The sequence below is a fragment of the Dermacentor albipictus genome, chromosome 7 (assembly GCF_038994185.2).
Source record: "Dermacentor albipictus isolate Rhodes 1998 colony chromosome 7, USDA_Dalb.pri_finalv2, whole genome shotgun sequence".
In the NCBI taxonomy this organism is placed as follows: Eukaryota; Metazoa; Arthropoda; class Arachnida; order Ixodida; family Ixodidae; genus Dermacentor; species Dermacentor albipictus.
In genome coordinates, this window is record NC_091827.1 from 34,943,685 (window position 1) to 34,961,796 (window position 18,112).

General features: G+C 43.3%; 1 protein-coding gene across 4 annotated transcripts in view; it reads right to left on the minus strand.

Annotated features, from left to right (window-relative positions):
* Khc-73 (Kinesin heavy chain 73) overlaps nucleotides 1–18,112 on the minus strand; it is a 120,775-nt gene that overhangs the window by 38,975 nt on the left and 63,688 nt on the right. For 2 of the 4 annotated variants that reach the window (XM_070521883.1, XM_070521881.1), the window contains exons 11-20: nucleotides 15,016–15,120; nucleotides 14,343–14,477; nucleotides 12,345–12,481; nucleotides 11,100–11,215; nucleotides 9,088–9,231; nucleotides 6,185–6,365; nucleotides 4,872–5,034; nucleotides 2,023–2,169; nucleotides 1,276–1,428; nucleotides 83–220 (exon numbers count right to left, since the gene is read on the minus strand). In XM_070521883.1, the coding sequence (XP_070377984.1) occupies nucleotides 83–220; nucleotides 1,276–1,428; nucleotides 2,023–2,169; nucleotides 4,872–5,034; nucleotides 6,185–6,365; nucleotides 9,088–9,231; nucleotides 11,100–11,215; nucleotides 12,345–12,481; nucleotides 14,343–14,477; nucleotides 15,016–15,120 (1,419 nt within the window). Of the gene's footprint in view, nucleotides 1–82; nucleotides 221–1,275; nucleotides 1,429–2,022; nucleotides 2,170–4,871; nucleotides 5,035–6,184; nucleotides 6,366–9,087; nucleotides 9,232–11,099; nucleotides 11,216–12,344; nucleotides 12,482–14,342; nucleotides 14,478–15,015; nucleotides 15,121–15,716; nucleotides 15,799–18,112 lie in introns of those variants that run through there. The other 2 variants (XM_070521884.1, XM_070521882.1) reach the window with 2 other exon arrangements.

Sequence of the window (18,112 nt, forward strand, 5' to 3'; positions counted from 1 at the left end):
AGGCAACTGCAAGAATTTCCCTGTAGTAACGTGCAAAAGTAAAATCCCAGCCTTCAAGTTTTGTACGTAGTTGCTGTCTTACCCGGACGGTGACCTGTCTGCCGGAACCGTCGTCCGAGATGTCGAGGAGCGATCCTCGAAAACTGCTGTCCAGCTCACCACTCCGATCAGGCAGTGCACCGTCCGTCTTGCTAATTTCAACGTGCAGGCGGCCCGCAATCTGTTGTTTGTTTTTTAGAAAGAAAAAAAAAGTACACACAAAGGATTAGGAGTTAATAGGAGGAACGTCTATGGGTGCAGGGTAAGCACCTTCAAAACAGCATGCTTGTGCAAGTGTAAAAAAAAGCTTTTTTTTTTGGACAAAGTTGCCAAGACGTGGCCCAAGACTCCTTATTTTGTGAAAACTCACCAAGTGATGATGACAATGATTGTTTTGATGACTGATGTTTTATATGTCGCTAGACGGCTCTCTACTATTTTTTAATTGAAGCTTTAAATTATCCTCCATGGCGATGAGTCAATGATCAGAATGTGAAAAAAGAGAATCCCCTCCCTTTATGAACTGGTATCGGATCTCAAGATTGCACTTTGGCTAGGAAAGCAGCTTCGATGAACCCGGATGGCTTATTAATAAGGTCTTCGGAATGCCTTTAGAAGCAGCAACGAATGGAGACGCATATGTCCTTCTTGGCATACAATGCAGGCAAGGCATTAAACTTAGCTATAGTCTCTCGAGGAATTTTGCCAGGGAAATTCACTGGCTATTTATGCCACTAGAAAAGCCATGACTCCAAAAGTGCGAAGCTGTTGTTAAGGTGATTACAATGTCGCCAAATTTAGTGACTTACTTGCTAAGTTACCAGTACTAAATGTAACCACGGAAAAATTATTAGTTGCCTACTGCTATGTGCAAGCTATACATGAGACTTTAAGAGCATTCTAAGTGTAGCGTTACAGTTCTAACATTACCAATACTGACTGCCTTCAACTGCGCATGAGCGAAGTTTGCAGGGCTCTTGGCATTTGCTGGTACCATCCGGCAAGCTTACTGGGAGGGCTTCTGCCAGTCACCATAGTTACCGAATTCTACCAGTTACTGCAAATTTCACAAGGGCAATTTACAGGCTATTTATGTCACTGAAGAAGGTGCTAAGAGTCCGACATGGCAAAGTTGTTAAAGTGAATAAAAAAAAGAAACTCTATATATTTAGCGACTTTCTTGCCAAGTTACCAACACTGCTTGTGCTCGACAAAGCGAGCGGACCGTATACTGACCTCCCCTTGCTGGCTGATGATAGGCACATGGTAGCTGAGGCGCACGTTGTGGAACAGCACCTCTAGGAACACGTTGGCGACGCCAATGAGGTTGTGGTTCTCTTGTGACTCGTAGAAAGGGTCAAGGCTTGGCGATGCGGATTCTTTATCATCCTGCGAGTAAAGCAGAGCAAGCCATTCAAAACTCGTTATGATGGTCATAGCCGACAGAAAAGTACCATTATATCCGATATTCATTATAAGCATATACTTCATGAAAATGCTGATACTCGTAAAGTGCACATTAGTTAGTTTGTTATATTGAACAATGTATTATGCCCATGTTCTCTATACCAAGGTTCGACTGCATTAGTTGTCTCATGACAGAAATGCTAATTTATATTGGCAGGTTGTGCAATTGTACAAGCTTCTCCACATTCAAGATATACCGTGTGTCGCTATAAGTGCACAGTCTGACGTATACCACCACACACTGCACCATACGCGGTGTACCATCCTTTACACTGCGTTACTGTATCAAGTTTCAAAGACGATCACACATTCCTGGCAATCTTGAGCAAGAAATAAAGACATCGATTTGCATGGTATCACTGGGTACCTTATCCACGATACACATGGTATAAGTTTCCTTTTATCACTTCTGTTCCACCACCTTTTATATTTGAAGAAAGAAATAAAAAAGAAAATTACTAATTAAGGCTTGCCCCTCTAAACTTCCCCTTGTACGAGCAAAGAACACTGTCTTGCCTTGAGGGATGGCGGCCTCTCCTTTCGGTCCTCGTACATCTCTCGCATGTCGATGATCTTGTTTTCCAGCTTCTCCATTGACCAGACCTGGCTGCCCTCAATCTTGCGTTTCACCAGAATGGCCGGTTCACTCACAAATGCGCTCTTCTGCTCACCAGAGAAAATAAAAAAAGAAAGGAAGGGGCAGGACGAATGAGTGAACGACAATGAAGACATACTGTGCGTGCCATGTGAGTGACAAATGAAAATCCTGCGTAAGTCAGTGCAACCTCGAAGATGCGAATCAATGGCACGTTTGTCTTGTAAAAGTAAGGCAAATGTATTTTGAAAACACAGTGAGGAGAGGACATATTGCAGTGTACACGTGTGCAGACGTGCCTTGTTCTTGTTCGATGTCACAGGTTTGATTGCCGACAGTGGTAGCTGTGCTCTAATGGAGGGCGGAATGCAAATACGCTTGCATGAGTGCCGAGATTTCTGGGCCACAAATGTCGTAAAATTTATTTCCGAGTCCGCTCCCCCCTCTCTATATACAATGTTTCCCACTGACAGACTGTTTTCTTTTAGATGTAAAAACGTCATCAATTACTATTGCTTGGCTTTAGTCATTCTGCTCCTGACTGCCTAAATGAAGAAAGGAGAGCCTGTCACTGATAAAGAAACCACTCAAATGTTTCTCATAGATAATGTGCAGTTTTCTGTACCCTCAAATGTGCCCCTGTACAGTCCACAAAAGCTTTTGGAAACAGGAAGTTAACGAAACATGGCATATCTTCATGGCTTCAGCACTGAGCCTGGGTTTCACGAGTGCAGTGTGGGGTTTCTAGAAAGAAGTACACACTTCACCTTTGCAATCTTGCACACACGCGTTGGCTCGGGAAAAAAAATTTGACATTTATACATACGACAGCAAGTTTCATTAGTGTTTGCACTGGTTAGTGAAGCCTCTTATGTAAAGCCTCTTGCGTGTCATATGTGCCTCCAGGATTTACCCAGTCAAGCTTTACTTGTGATAAGGCAGATGTACACAGGATGACGGAGGCTCGAAGTGTTCAACAGCGCCCCTTGTCGAACATCCCTTGCTCAATTACTGTTGATTTTACTTGCTGATATTGTTTGAAATTGTTTGTGTCGCCTTGTTTGACCTTGTGTGTTGCATGTCGAATCATGCATAAAACATTCACCCTACTATAATTGCATGGATCACCGATTTTCTCTCATCTAGAATTCAGTTTACATCAGTTAACAATTCTAACTCATGTTATGCTGATGTTACGTCTGGAGTTCCACAAGGCAGCGTACTTGGTCCTTTACTTTTTCTAATTTATATTAATGATTTACCCAGTTGCGTTTCATCTAAAATCAGACTATTTGCAGACGATTGTGTAGTTTACCGATGTGTAACAAATAACACCGATAGCCACTTACTACAAACTGACCTGGACGCAATAAGTGCATGGTGTTCTAATTGGTTAATGCCATTAAATATTTCCAAAACTAAACTCATGTCTTTCACCAATAGGCCACGAATTATAACCACCTACTCCCTTGATAACAACCCTGTGGAACTCGCAACTACTTACAAGTACCTTGGCATCAATCTTCAATCAAACTTATCATGGAATAATCATATTAACCTTACCCTTGCCTCTTCAAATCGTACTCTCGGACTTATTAAACATAACTTAAAAGAAGCCCCAATGCATGTTAAAAAACTAGCATACACAACATTAATCCGTCCTAAACTAGAATACGCGTCTGCCATCTGGGATCCCGAACAAACGTATATCATAAGTAACATCGAAGCCTTGCAGAACCGTGCTGCGCGATTTATATTTTCAGATTATTCACGTTACACCAGCGTCACCGCGTTAAAGAATAAAGCTGACTTGGACAACTTAGCACTTCGCCGTAAAATTTCTCGCCTAACACTTTCCCATAAGCTTTATCACCATCCATCACTTCACGATGATTTCTTTCAGTCACCAACAGTTATTTTTCCACGCCGTGACCATCCATACAAAGTCAAACGCATTAACTGCCTGTCATCCCATTATGCATCTTCGTTCTTACCACGCACAATAACTGAATGGAACGCCTTACCATCAGTCATTGCCACGGAACCAGACTTGACTAAGTTTCAACATTTAATTCGCTCACGACTTGTCGACTAATCGTATTATTATTCTTTTTTGGGACTTTTACAGTGTTTTTCGATATTTGTTGATGTTTTTTAGTGCAGTTGCCTTATGTTCTCCTAATATGTACTAATGTTTTCTCTGTAATAATTGTGACCTAATTATCTTGTATGTTAACTATGTTTCACTGTATTATTACTTCTGTTAACCTCTCTTGTTTTTAATATGTACAAACTACAACCAGTGCTTGTGATTGACCCCCCCCCATGTAATACCCTCGTAATGAGGGCCTTTGGGGGTATTTTGAATAAAATAAATAAATAAAACAAAACAAAAAGAGGTTGACAAAATAACTCCAAAGGTATGCGCCGAAATCTCAGGGGCAACAGCCATCATTCACCGAGTGCATGCTAGATGCGGTCACAACACTGCGCTTAACACAGAAGCTACACAGAGAAGTGCAGTATCTGCACCTTGCTAGTGCTAGTTCATCAACGTTCATCTGAAGTGACGGACTGATGAGCCAGAGCAGGTGCGCAAGAGAAACTATCGCAAGTGGTTTCAGGCACAGTTCTGCATGAAGAGCGTTACTTTTTTTTTTTTTTTTTTTTTGCGGACTCTCTGCTCTGAAGAACTGCCACAGGTAGGGGTACATAGCGGGATGCAATGCAGAAACAGATGCATGATTCGACGCAGTGAGAAGACACAGACCTTTCGATTGGGGCTCAGGTTGGCAGCCGGGATCTGCAAGGTGACCTTGAACTCCGTGTGCTTGCCCATCTCCTCGGCCAAAAAGTTGGCCTCCCGGACGAGCGCGTTGGCCTTCACTATGTCCTCCCGCAGTTTGGCCAGGCTCTTCTTGAACAGCTCATCCCTGTGGAAACGGGCGTTAAAATCACAGGTTCAGACAACAAATAAATAAATGAAAGAATAAATAAAAATGTTTTAAACTGGGAGTGGCCAAGATGGGTAAAAAAAAAAATCTGGAGCCTTTAGGAGTTTCTGGGCTTTTAAACAATGCAAAGTGCCCATCTTCTTCTAACTTTAATTACCATTGCTGTAATATACTAATCACATTGCTTGTTACGCCCTTCATGCCAATACATATGCCATTTTTGTTTTCATTTTGACATGTTACAGATATTGTGTAATCAAATGTCAATGTTTAGTGAGGGGTTGTTTGCCGACCTTTTTTATACAGCAGTAGCTACAAAGGGTGCTTCGGCCTATCTATCATTACCAGTTATCTGTTCTATGCACTGCGTTCTGATATCTAGTCTTTTTCAATAGTGTACCCTCTTTCTAGTGTGGTACTGAAAACACTGAATAGAGGGAAGCATGTATATAGTAAACAGAAATCTCCAAAACAACAACACAGAACCATGTTAGTGATACTTCTGAGATCTGTACATTACTTAAACTAATCTCTGCAGAAACGTTACGTGACTGAAAAAGAAAGCAGCATGCAGTACACAAAATTGCTGACAGCAACGCAGAGGCATGTTTTTATTATTTGTTTACTTCTAAAACCCTCTAAAGGCCCTTTTTCGAGGGTATTACATAAGGGGGGGTTATAAAATCAGATACTACATAAGTACAAAAATATTCACAAGCAAAGCAATACGCACAAAAAGCAAGCAAAACAAAAAAACAAAAATGAGCAAGATTACAAGTTAAGCAACAGCGAATTTCTGATTGAAGTATATTACAAGCCGCAGACACAGAAATACAAATTGTATATACAAAGACCATGCATGCTTAATAGAACTGTACAATTCCATAAAATATTTTTTTAAATGCATCACACGTTACAACAGGCGTTGCTCACGAGCTCAAGAAATTTATGGAGGCTGGTAACGGTGACTACGTTGTGGCGACAGATTATTCCAACTGATTATTGTTTTCTGTATAAAAGACTGGGCGAAATGGCGTGCATGACGAGAGAAGCCTGGATATTATTGCTGTGGACCGTTCCAATTCCTGCACATTCCTGCAAATTCCAAAGTAACTAAGCTCCAAATTACCTCTCCTTGGCCCACCGCTCCATGCGTGAGGCGACACTGGGGCTGGGAAGTCCCGAGGAAGCCGCCTTGGCCCCCAGCGGGTCAAAGGGCAGGTAGGGCGCGTACGGCGTCGACGGCGACATCTGGTTGCGCAGCAGCTGCAGCTGCCGTTCGTACATCTGACGCTGCTTCTCCAAGGCGTCTGGAGGAGGCAGCAAAGCAAGGAGCGAGCACGCTTGGAAAAGACCCGTCGCAAAACTGGCACGCTGCCAGCCGGCAGGCTAGTGCAAGCATCGGCCGTGAGACACAACATGACAGCCCAACTAGAACGGGTCATTCCGATGTGGTGACACCACAATGTGTGGCTAGCGAGCGGGACAAATAACGGTAATGCTGTTTGCGAGTTCGACGTGCTCACTTTGAAATGTGACAGGCACAGTAGGCGAGGGTCACTGTGGCAAGATGTAATGTTAAGATTGTATGAAAGTGAGCTGGCATGTTTGTTTCCTATGGAACTTTACATATCAATGTCCATAAACAGTTATTTGTGCGTCTTCTTTGGTTCATCAATGTTTTGACTCGGCCATCAAATCCCAACCGAAGTACAATGGCAACAAGAAAGTTGCCGTAGCAGCAGTATTCCTCTGACATTATCAAAGATAGATCAGACATCCACATGTGCACTCATAAACATCAGTTGAGGAGGGGGAACTACATTCATTGCATGTAACACACAATGTTATATGTAGGGTTCAACCCCTACCGGGCAGCCACATTGTCTTATCCTCTACTTGTCTGACTCACTAATGAGCCCCTGAATGAAACAGCGGATTTCTGTTAACTTGATTTCAGCAGGATGTGTACAATTAATGGCTCTATATTCAATGACGCAATGAACTCTCTGTCTGCATACTAAAATTGTATTGTCATGGTTACCTCTATCCGTGTTTGTAAGGGGTGGCTGTACGAACAATCTTTAGCTAGAGTCCCTGCTGGGTAGTCACGTGATGGGAATACACAGGAGAGGTTGGGCCACATAAAAGTGGGCCATATATTGTACTGTATATAAATAAACCACATAAATTTTGTTTTATATGGCTCCCTGTGGGGAGCCCCATGCAGGATCTATACGGAAGTGGTTGTATCATATAGAACTGGTCGTATTAGTCGGGAGCCACTGAAGTGATTGTACCATATATAAGTGGCCGTATGTTGTACTACACTGAAATGAACCATATAGAAGTGGTCATTTATGGCTCTTTGCAAGAGCCACATATAACCATTTCTATATGACTCCTTATGGATGACATATGCAGAAAAATCTTGCAAGACCAATATGCACAGCAGTTCACTGGCACAGTGTCTGTGAGCAAAGAATAATGCTACCAGGTAAAGTTAAATTTGCAGCTCAGTCATTATTGGTCATGGTCCCTAGATGTATCTGTCGTGGTGGTGGCGCAGTTTCCAGCACAGTGGCACAACAAAACCTCCTCCCCCCCAACAGCACTAACACACTTCCAGAAGCACCACCGAGCATTAAAGTTTGCAAACACATTTACAGGGTGCTTCTATGAAGACTTTAGATAACATTTAAAAACAGCCGCCTTGAAATAAATGGGCAGTTCCTTTGAAGACATGCCATCAGCAGTGGCAACCATAGGGTGACTGGTTATATGGGGTAATTAGTTGCTAATGAACAAAAATCCCTTAATTAACTTTTTAAACATTTAGTTTCAGGAGGCTCATCACACTTGGGAAATTGAAGCGAGCTCTCCACACGAGCCATATCAACTTTTGTGTCTGGAAAAATGCGATTACCCACGTAACTGCGGCACGACGAATTTCGGCTATCACAGCGCACAAAACCAAAACTGGGAGGCTACAATGAGCATAAAGCCGCAACCCTCGAGGCGATGTTCTGCTTGCATCACCCAGCAGCAGGCAGCCAGCGTGCTGCGACAGTGAGGAACTTCAGCTCTGACAGCTGAAATTCGTCATGCCATAGTTCCGTGGGTAAGTGCATTTTTCGGGATTCAAAAGTTGATATGGCTTGCACCTGAGAGCTGGCTTCGATTTCCCACATGTCTCCAAAGAAACCGCCTTTTTATTTCAAGATGGCTTTTTTCAAATATTATTTAAGGTCTTCGTAGAAGCACCCACCATGTTTGTGCAATAAACAGTGTCAGGCGCTTCCTTGCCCATGAAGTCACACACGGTGCTATGTCCCTCGAACCACTAGTCATCTGTGCTGCTTCCATCGGTACTGCTACTTCTACTGTGGCACGGGCAAAGTTTAGAATTTCTGATGAAGCTTGTGCACGTGGAGTCCACGACTCTGTGACATCAATGTTGCCTAGAAACTGGCTACATCCATATTTGCAAGCATCAACTAAATTAAGCCTAAACTAAACTAAACTGCCACTCGACAAACGTCGAGCCGCACTTCCCGAGACAGCGTGTGCTTATTGGCTGGCTGCTTGCCAATGCTTCCATGGCCACCTGAGCTTGGCCAGCAGTTCTGGCACGACCAATAGGTGCCTATAATCACTTTGCGTTCTCTCATTAACAGAGAAATATGGGTGTCCTTTGTGAAGTCTGAATGCGATCGAATTAAATGAAAGATCAAACTGATTCATGTCAGCAAAATTTGTAAGTAATGAAAAGAAAACGAGAGAACGTTCATTTCAAGAATCACAACGTCGTTGCTCTTTCCTGGGTTTCTAAGTCTGTAGGTCTATTTAGTTCACTGATAGCAGCACAGCTGTTTAGGGCTCGCCTGAAGGTGCTAACCTAGTGCTCACTGCACCAAGGCCAAACACCTTACTATAAGTTACTACACTGTTAAGACAGCTACAACACAAAGTTGTGATGTAGTACAGCTACGCTCATCCATTGCAATAACAAGCCAAGTCAATGCCACTTACTGTGTTTGTCTTCCTCATGCTGCTTCTCAAGCGATTGCATAGCTGCCTGGATGGGATCGTTTACCAGTTCCTTCATCATGATTTCCTCACGGGCAAATTCGTAGTCAATCGGCCGGTCGAGAATGGGCGTCTCCAATGCACCGGCTGAAATAATGCCACAGTATAAGTGCACGTTTTGTCTGAAACCGCATTGCATATTGAGGCACCCTATGTCCATTACTTTTCGACTGCAGCCACATCAGAGTTGCGTGCGAAGACCCACTGCAAGGCATCGCTTCACACTGGGAGGCTTTCTGATCCTTACCTTGTTGCAACTTCGGTGCTGCTGGCTACGGCTTGATGCGGTATATCACAGAATGACCTAAAACACTAACTTTAATGATATTTCAAGTAATGTACTTTGCTTAGACATTTTTGCAGACTTTTGTTGGAAGTCAAGCATTACATCATAGAAGTGAGAAATAACTTGATTTACAAAGGGCTGGTTCTATGCTACTAATTTAATGAAACAAATAAAAGGAATAAAACAGAGAATATTCTGTTCTATGTATAGTTTTATTAAACTGCAACAGGAAGCCACTATAGAATAGATTACCAACAAGCAAGACAACAATGCACACGGTAATTTGCTCAGTCCCAACATTGCTTTTAACTACACCTTAGGCACGAGTCAAGCGTGGTGAATCCTCACCATGCCTGAATCCTTCACCGGTTGCTTGTAAAACAGGACATGACAGAAAATGGCTGGCAGAGAAGAAAATGGCGACCAGCGTGACAACAAAGAAATAACAGGAGTGCTGACTGTACCATTAAAGATTGTTCTTCTAATTCCTTGTTATTTGTTGTGCTAAGTGTCACAAAATAAATTTACACCAACTATTGGCTTTGTTCTCTTCTATACTTTGTATTTATGCTGCTATCATGCAACAAACATCACCCTTTAACATTAACCTTTGCATGAACAGACATGTGAACTGCTCTACAAAAAACTGTGCCAATCAGTTTGTCCAGAACACTGAAAGCTTAGAGTACGAACTCCCACAAGGGTTAAACAATTCTGCAATATAGCTTTTTCATTGTTCTACTCTTTTCTTATCATTTGTGTTGAATGACTGATACCAGTGATAAAAAGCAGCATGGCCCCCTGTGAGCAACGACAAAAGACAAAATTAGTGGGATTGCAAAAGATGTGCTATGCTTCTGTCAGGGAGGAAATCTTAAATAGCTCTGAAGTTGATCAACTTCAAAATCCTCAAACTACCAGATCTTGGGAGTTCTGTCGCTATTATACGGTAAAGTCGGTGGCCAGTGAAATGCTTCAGTAATCTGACACAAAAGCGCTCGTGGTGCTGCTGCCATTGCGAGCAACAATTCTGCATCTCTGAAAATGACCCGCCCTGAACATTGTTCTAAATATCTAAAAAAAAAAAGGATTTTCACTGCTGTGGGTTTTTTAAATGTCACAATGAAATAATCTCCTATTTTTAGTCTTTAACCTCATGTTTACACATTCTGCACAAGTTGCCATTGACTTTTTTTGAATGCTTCTGGAAGCATTGAGATTTTTCTCATGGCATGGAACTGGTGCTCATTGTTATTAAAACAAAATTAATTGTTTTCATGAGGTAAACAGTTTCTTGCAATTATCCTTCTTTCATTTTGCTGTTAACATCACGCTATTCTAACATGCTATTGATGAGGCCATCCACGTCCGCCATGTGAAGACCTTCAAGATTACGATGGCTTCAAGTAACTCCATCAACTGGATAGACTATTGGCTCGCAGCCATTGAAGCTTCCCATGTAGCAGCACCTATTTCGTCCTCAAGTCTATCGAATATCGTTTTCATGGCCTTTGCAATGCTGGTACGACACTGGCATTACATTATTGTGGCCGGGGGGGAAGGAGGGGGGGGGGGGGGCGCAACCCACAAAAAAAATATGTACTTATAACAAGGAACTGCATTACCCATCAAAGCTTTGTAGCACTAGCAAAGAGGGCATAGGAACCACCACCTGTTTGCAATCGTGGGCAGTTGACCCTGAAGAAGTGGTTGTTGCCCCAGAGCACACGATCACCGTGGTGCAGCTGTGTCTTGGACACAATGGCTGACCCATTCACACACGTCCTGCAAAGAGAGAATCGAAAAAGCCGGACTTGCAATGTCGGCTTCAACCCTTTATTGGTGCCGAATTAACAGATAATATCGCCACCTCAGCCTCTGAAAAGACTGAGACTAAATCTGTCTGAATACACAGAGAATGCAAAAAAAAAAAAAACCATTGGCCGAGTGATCGATTTATGGGATTAAATGTTCCAAAAGGTCACTTTTAGCTATGAGATGCTGTTATGGATGAGCTGAGGATTACTTTTGACCACCCAGAGATCATTTAACCTGCATCCAAAGCAAGGTACACGAGCTTCTTTTTTTCTTTCTTTCTTCTTATCTTTTTTTTTTCATTTCACTACCATCAAAATACAGCTGTCACAGCTGGAAACCAAACCCATTACCTCATGCTCAGCAGCAAAACGCCATATTTGCTGTGCAACTGCAGCCAGTTGCAAAAAAAACAAAAAGTGTCAGGACCCTGATGAAGCAACATGAACAAAATCTGTTGCAGTAGTTGATGCACTGACTGATATAAGCTGTACCCAAAACTCGGCCCTCGGGTACTTGCAGAAATACCTAGCTTAAAACTGCAGAATTTCGCATCTTTGAGGCAGCTCACAAAATAAACGTTCACGGGCATGAATTGGCCCCGCAACACACTGGACGCAAGAAATGCCGGCGTGCATTAAAGTGAAAAATGATGAAAGAACCAACATAAAGATCAGAAATTATTTTAAAAATCCGTCTTCATTCCACCGTGTGATAGTGGATTTACAGTGAAGCTGGTGCGGACGTTAGATGACGATACACAAGCAATGTACGTCACGTGCGCGCATACATGTGCGAAACTGAAGCATACATCCTGATTCTTCTAGGCCGGCCGTCAAGCGCAAGTGCCTTATTGAACTAAATTAAAGTTTAAAAGTAAAATTGCATCAGAAAATGCGTAAAGTACGACTTACACAAAACCTGCAGACGTGATAGCATTGGAATGTAATTCGAATGTAGGAGAAAACATGATTCTTTTCCGCAGAAACTCAAACACAAAGCCTTCAGCTGCTGTTTGTTTTTGGGTGAGCACCCCACGAAAAATCCCCACCAACTAGAGGCAGACAGCTTCGCTGTAAAACCACAGACAGTTCCTCACCTTGCTCCCTCAAGTGGCATTATGTACAGTTCAGGACCTTCGATAGTTATGATGCAGTGCTCGGGCATGATTCCCAGGCCGCTGAGTTGAATGTCCTGTTCGGACGGAGCGTCGGGACGTCCTACGAGAGTCCTCTCCTAAAGCGAGAACACAAAAACAATACTTAGAAGCTTTCAAGTGCAACTGAGCTCATGAATATAACCAAGTGGAGACATACAAACAACAGATGGCATTATATACATATATATATATATATATATATATATATATATATATATATATATATATGCCCCTTTTCAAATAATGCCATCTGGCCCGATCACTAATGAGCCACCCATGGGAACATATTAGCGACAAGCCTTTTCACAACAGTTTGCGGCCCATTCTCACATCAGCCGGCGGCAAATTTTCGTCACTAGGCCTAACCGGAGCTACGTAGTTCGGTATCTGCGACTAAAGTTACGGTTACCAAATTGATGCAGATCTGTTCACGGCGGTCGCACGGGCCTCGGAAAGCCGACAACACACCTCGCCAACATAAGTGAGTGCACGGGATGACCTTTACATGTTTACAGCTGCCATCATTGCGAAATACCGTACGGTGGCCCCTCGTTCCGAATGCTGTGTTTGTAGGCGCACAACGGTCTCTTTTCGTAGCTTCGAGCGACCTGCCGCAAGATTAGCTTTCGATTTACATGGTGAGCTCGATAAATATCCTGTGGCAAGGTACTGGCCCCCAGCTGGAGAAGCATCTACGCAGACGGCAGATGGACGCATGCGAACTAAAAACAAGGAGAGGGGGACGTCTCACGAACTCGCCGTGGGCATCCCGATTTCACAACTCTTTACCGTTGGCGCCGATGACCGCGCGAAATGGCACCGAGTGACATGTTGCGCATTCCACGCTTTCGCCTGTTGCACAGATTGAGCCAATGATAACTCACCGAAAACACCTGCCATAAAGATAAAGAAACCTCCCTCCTGTGTTCTAAAACAAAACTGGAAAGCAACACTTTCTAAGCAACAGAAGGTTGCCAAGAAGCACAGTGTATGGCCTACTATTAAACTGAAGATACCCCATTGGTATTTAGCACAACTTCGCTATTTTTTCAGCTTCAGGGGGGCAAAAAAGCACTTAATTTTTTTCTTTTTTTTTTGACAGACATTCTATCGATAAAAAAATTTTCCAGACCTTCGTATATGAACTGAGTTGTATCAGTGGCCGCATACTAATTTGGTGTTCTCTTTAATAAGAGTAGAGCATAATATGCATCTCGATTCATAGCTACCCAAGTTAGTGATAGCTAACAAGATTCTTGTTGAATTTGAACAAAATTGAACACAATTTGTTGAACTTGTTGAACAAAATTTGGAAGCATGAATGTGTGTGTTAAGTTTTCTGGTATGTGATATTCGTTTGGACATTCGATTAGAAAATCTGCAGCTCAGTATTCGCACACACCTTGTGTTTTATATTGTGTGATCCATTTATCCCTCATCAGCATGTGACGTTCCAACTCATGTCTCTGCAGTAATCACTGCCTGAGTATTCATCAAGTTTTCTCTTTCATACTGCTAAATCTACTTACCATGTGTTATCAAGTGAGGTTCCAACTCACATTTTTGGAATAATCAGCATCTGATAATTGATAAATTGCTTCATATCGTTTAATCCACTTATAACTCACCAGTAAGTGACATTAAAACTCGCGTCTCTGCAGTAACCACTGTCTGTACATCGATTTATTCTCCTTTATGTTAATACCTTCTGTGCACTTATGCTGGACAAAAGTTTTCAGCCCTTATTTATATTGCACACACTTAAGTCACAATGTATTTGTCCAGACAGGGTGGTTGTACTAATCAATGTGGCACGCTTTGTAAAATCTATAGGTGTGTTGGCAAAATTAGAAACGTAGCACTGTTTACGTTATGTCATGTTCAGTTGCATTGTCACAAAGACCAAAAGATGTTGAAAACACATAGAACAGAGCTGACCTTCATGTAGTAGACAAGCAGTTCGTTGAGCGAAGGGTCAGCGTTTAGGTTGACCATGTAGTACTTGTCGTTTTCGACCTTGATGCCCGACGCCTGAACTGAGATGCCCATCTTCTCAAGGGCTTGCTGCCTTTCCTGTATAATTTAAAACAGAAACACCAAAAGAACAGCAAATACATTAAGACAAGCTCACAAATGCTCAAGATGCATCACAGCATCTAAAGAGCAATTGTGAGATGAACTGAAGCTTTTAAAGCAATGTATGCTGCCTGGTTGCACAGAAGACCAAACTGCAAGATAAATGTACCACTGTGGACAGCCATAAGGATCTGTAACAATTGCAAGCTGCTGAGGACTGAAGATGTGAGATGCCTGGAAGCAAGTCTAATCTTGGCACTATAAAATCTGACACGAGAAAGTGGACTTTCCCCACATGATTGCAGCGTAATCTAGGCTGAAATTACAACTTTAAACAATTTTGCCAAACTGAAAATCCCTTCTCCCTCTGACAAACCAGTCTTGTAGGCTACAGCAGCTTTGTTGTTATAATTGCATTAAACAGATGGCAACAAGGGTTCTAAGGAGCACACAACATGCAGCCAGGCTACATACACAACATGCCATCTGGTCGAGTTACACAAGACTGTCGCCTGATCTACAACTGCATATTCACCTGGTGGATCTTCTCCGTCTTCCGCAGCTTCTCTTCCCAGGTCTGTGAGATCTCTTGCATCAGTGTTTCGGACTCCCGTAGACGTTCGCTCAGACCTTCTGGCGTCTGGATGGACAATGTACAAAAGAAATAAGATGCTACATAGATACTACAAGTGCATCAATGACATGACCACTGAGATAGGTACGATTTCAAACCTAGCCAGTAATGTAATGTGCACTTTCAAAAACCTTTCCCTTCTCTTGGAAACAAAGCACTTCAGCAAAAATATCAAGGTACTTGCAGGACATATTCTGCACAATAAGTAGACCACAAAAGAAACCTAACAAGTGAGAACCTCAATACATAGCATTTCCTGTCATATAATGACAACTGGGCATTGCAAAACTATGCGTGCAATGTTAGCTAAAGTACTAATAAGGTGCAGATGTCACTATACTGGATGTTTCATACCGTTGTGACATGTGCATTTTCGATTGCGATTGAGCCGGATCTGGATTTACCGTATATACCCGCTTAACGAAGGCACCCTTTCTTCTCGATATACCGAAGCAAAGTTTGGGCGTGCGTTCATTATGCCGGGTAAATTTTATGGACACATTTTCGAAACCGCAAAAATTTCAACGTAAGACGATAACGATTTGGAACATGCATACAGTAACTCATCTTTGCAGTAAAAAAAAAAAAAGACGCATGTATACCATTTTGCAAACTGTAACTTTCATCCTCATCGGAACCACCAGACCTGCCGATCAGGTCGCTGGCCGCTTCATCCACATCGCGGTTCCACCACAGAACGCATCAGTCGCGCGATGTCAGCGCGGCCTAGGCGAATCGCGCCAGGTGAAACTGAACGCGCGCTCCGAACAGCGGTCTCCGATCGCGCGATCGGAGATCGCTGTTTATCCTCGCAGCTGCTTCCGGCCTGTCTGCCATAATAGGGACTTTTATCACGTTGAATCACGCATCACGTTGAAGCGCGCGCCTGTTTTGACAAGCACGCCGTGTGAGCGAGTCTCTTTTCCTCGAACGGCCTGCTCATCGGCATGTCAGAAAGCTTATCGGTGTCCGATCAGCGTTTCCGTTTTTGTGAGCAGACGAACTCCCATCAGCAGACGTACAGCTCGACTCAAGGCCCATCACAAACACATCGAAACCCGAGGCAGACAGGAAAGCCTGCCGCACACAGACGTGCGAACGTTGACGCGAATTCGACACTACACCCCTCTATGCTACGCCCGATGACAACTGTGCCGATCAAGTGCCGGCCACCCCCCTTCTTCACGTGGACTCTCCCGTGGGCCGCGACCGGCCGATGCATCCCGTGCGCGCGCGCTCCTATTACCCTTTCTCTATGCTATTACGTTAGCGTCAAGTAAACTGCGTATGTTGCAGAGAGGCAGTTGGCGTTTTTAAATGCGTAGCATTTCGTGGCGAACGTTTGCCACTTTGACAGTATCTATCTAGCCGCCTATGTTTTGGCGCTCTCGTGGTCGTTTCGTTAACTTGGCGTGCACAAAAATTGGCATAGTATGGCGAGAGTGTATGACAAACATAATTGATAGGTCATACGACATGAATGTCATGACATCTGTGTTGTGTAGGTCATGAAACAGCCGCCTACCTCACGGTGCTCTCATGGTCGTTTCGTTAACTTGGTAGGTACCAAAATTTGCGCAGTATGACAAGAGTGTATGACGAACATAAACGATAGGTCTTGACATGAATATCGTGACATGTGTCATGTAGGTCATGAAACAGTCGCCTTCTTGGTCGCTCTCATGGTCGTTTCGTTAACTTGATATGTACCAAAATTGGCATAGTAGGGCAAGAGTGTATGATGAACATAAATGATAGGTCATGAGATGCGTGACATGTAGGTCATGAAACAGCCGCCCACGTCTTGGTGCTCTTATGGTCGTTTCGTTAACTTGGTATGTACCAGAAATGGCATAGTATGACAAGAAAGTATGACAAACATAAACGATAGCTCCTGGCTTAAATGTCATGGCATGCATGTCATGTAGGTGATGAAACAGTCGTCTACGTCGTGGTATGTACCAAAATTGGCATAGTATGACGAGTGTATGATGAACGTAAATGATAGGTCGTGACATTCATGTCACGACGTGTGTGCCATGTAGGTCATGAAACAGCTGCCTACGTCTTGTTGCTCTCATGGTCGTTTCGTTAACTTGGTATAGGCTCCCTGCACACTGCTTCGCATAACATCGATTCCCACAGGGTGTGGGATCTGCCGGATTTTTTTCTCTCTCCTATCTGCGAGGTTCCTTTGCACCAGCACTGGCGAAAGGATGTGTGAAGCATTAAAGAGCAACTCCGGTGATTTTTCTATGTCAATGGATGTCGAGGAAATTCGCTGGGTATGTTCCTCTGAACACTTCCGTCATGTCCTAAAGAAAGCAGGTTTGAGAGTTGCACAGATTTTTTACAAATGAATTTAATTAACTGCCTTGAACACCCGCCTTGCCTCCTCCTCAGTCACAAGCCACATTGTGTATGATGTCAGGGGTGTTCCATGCAGAGCGTGCCGAGATTATGCAAACGACAGTGATGAAAGCGTCAAGGATTTGACAATCGTGAGCTGGTGCATGGCATGAGAAGTTGCTGTCGCGAGAAGTTGTGTTCCCTGTAGACGTAGGCTGCATGAACTTACGCGCTCGCCATGCGCACACACAGTTTGAGCCGATGCCGATCGCATTCAGCCGAGTCGCGTAGTTCATGTGTCTGCTGCTGGTGGGCCTGAGCGACTGACATGAAGCTAATTAAGCCATTCAGGATGGAGAAAACTCCATGCGCAGTTCAGTTTTGACCATACGGATTTGAAATAAAGCATTCCTCATTTCGTACAGTGCACACACAAAAAGCCAGAAGCGACAACAGAGAGCAGTATCGACATCAGAGCGTTGTCATTTTCAACGGAAAGCTGCCCGCCGCACTCACCAGCACTTCCCTAAATTAAATACGACTACGAACATGGGTGTATTTTTACGTATTATCATGCAGACTCATTATTTAACTTCCGAGGTGCACTGTTTGCCGCATATCCTAAATGGGCAGCAAGTGTAGGCTTCTT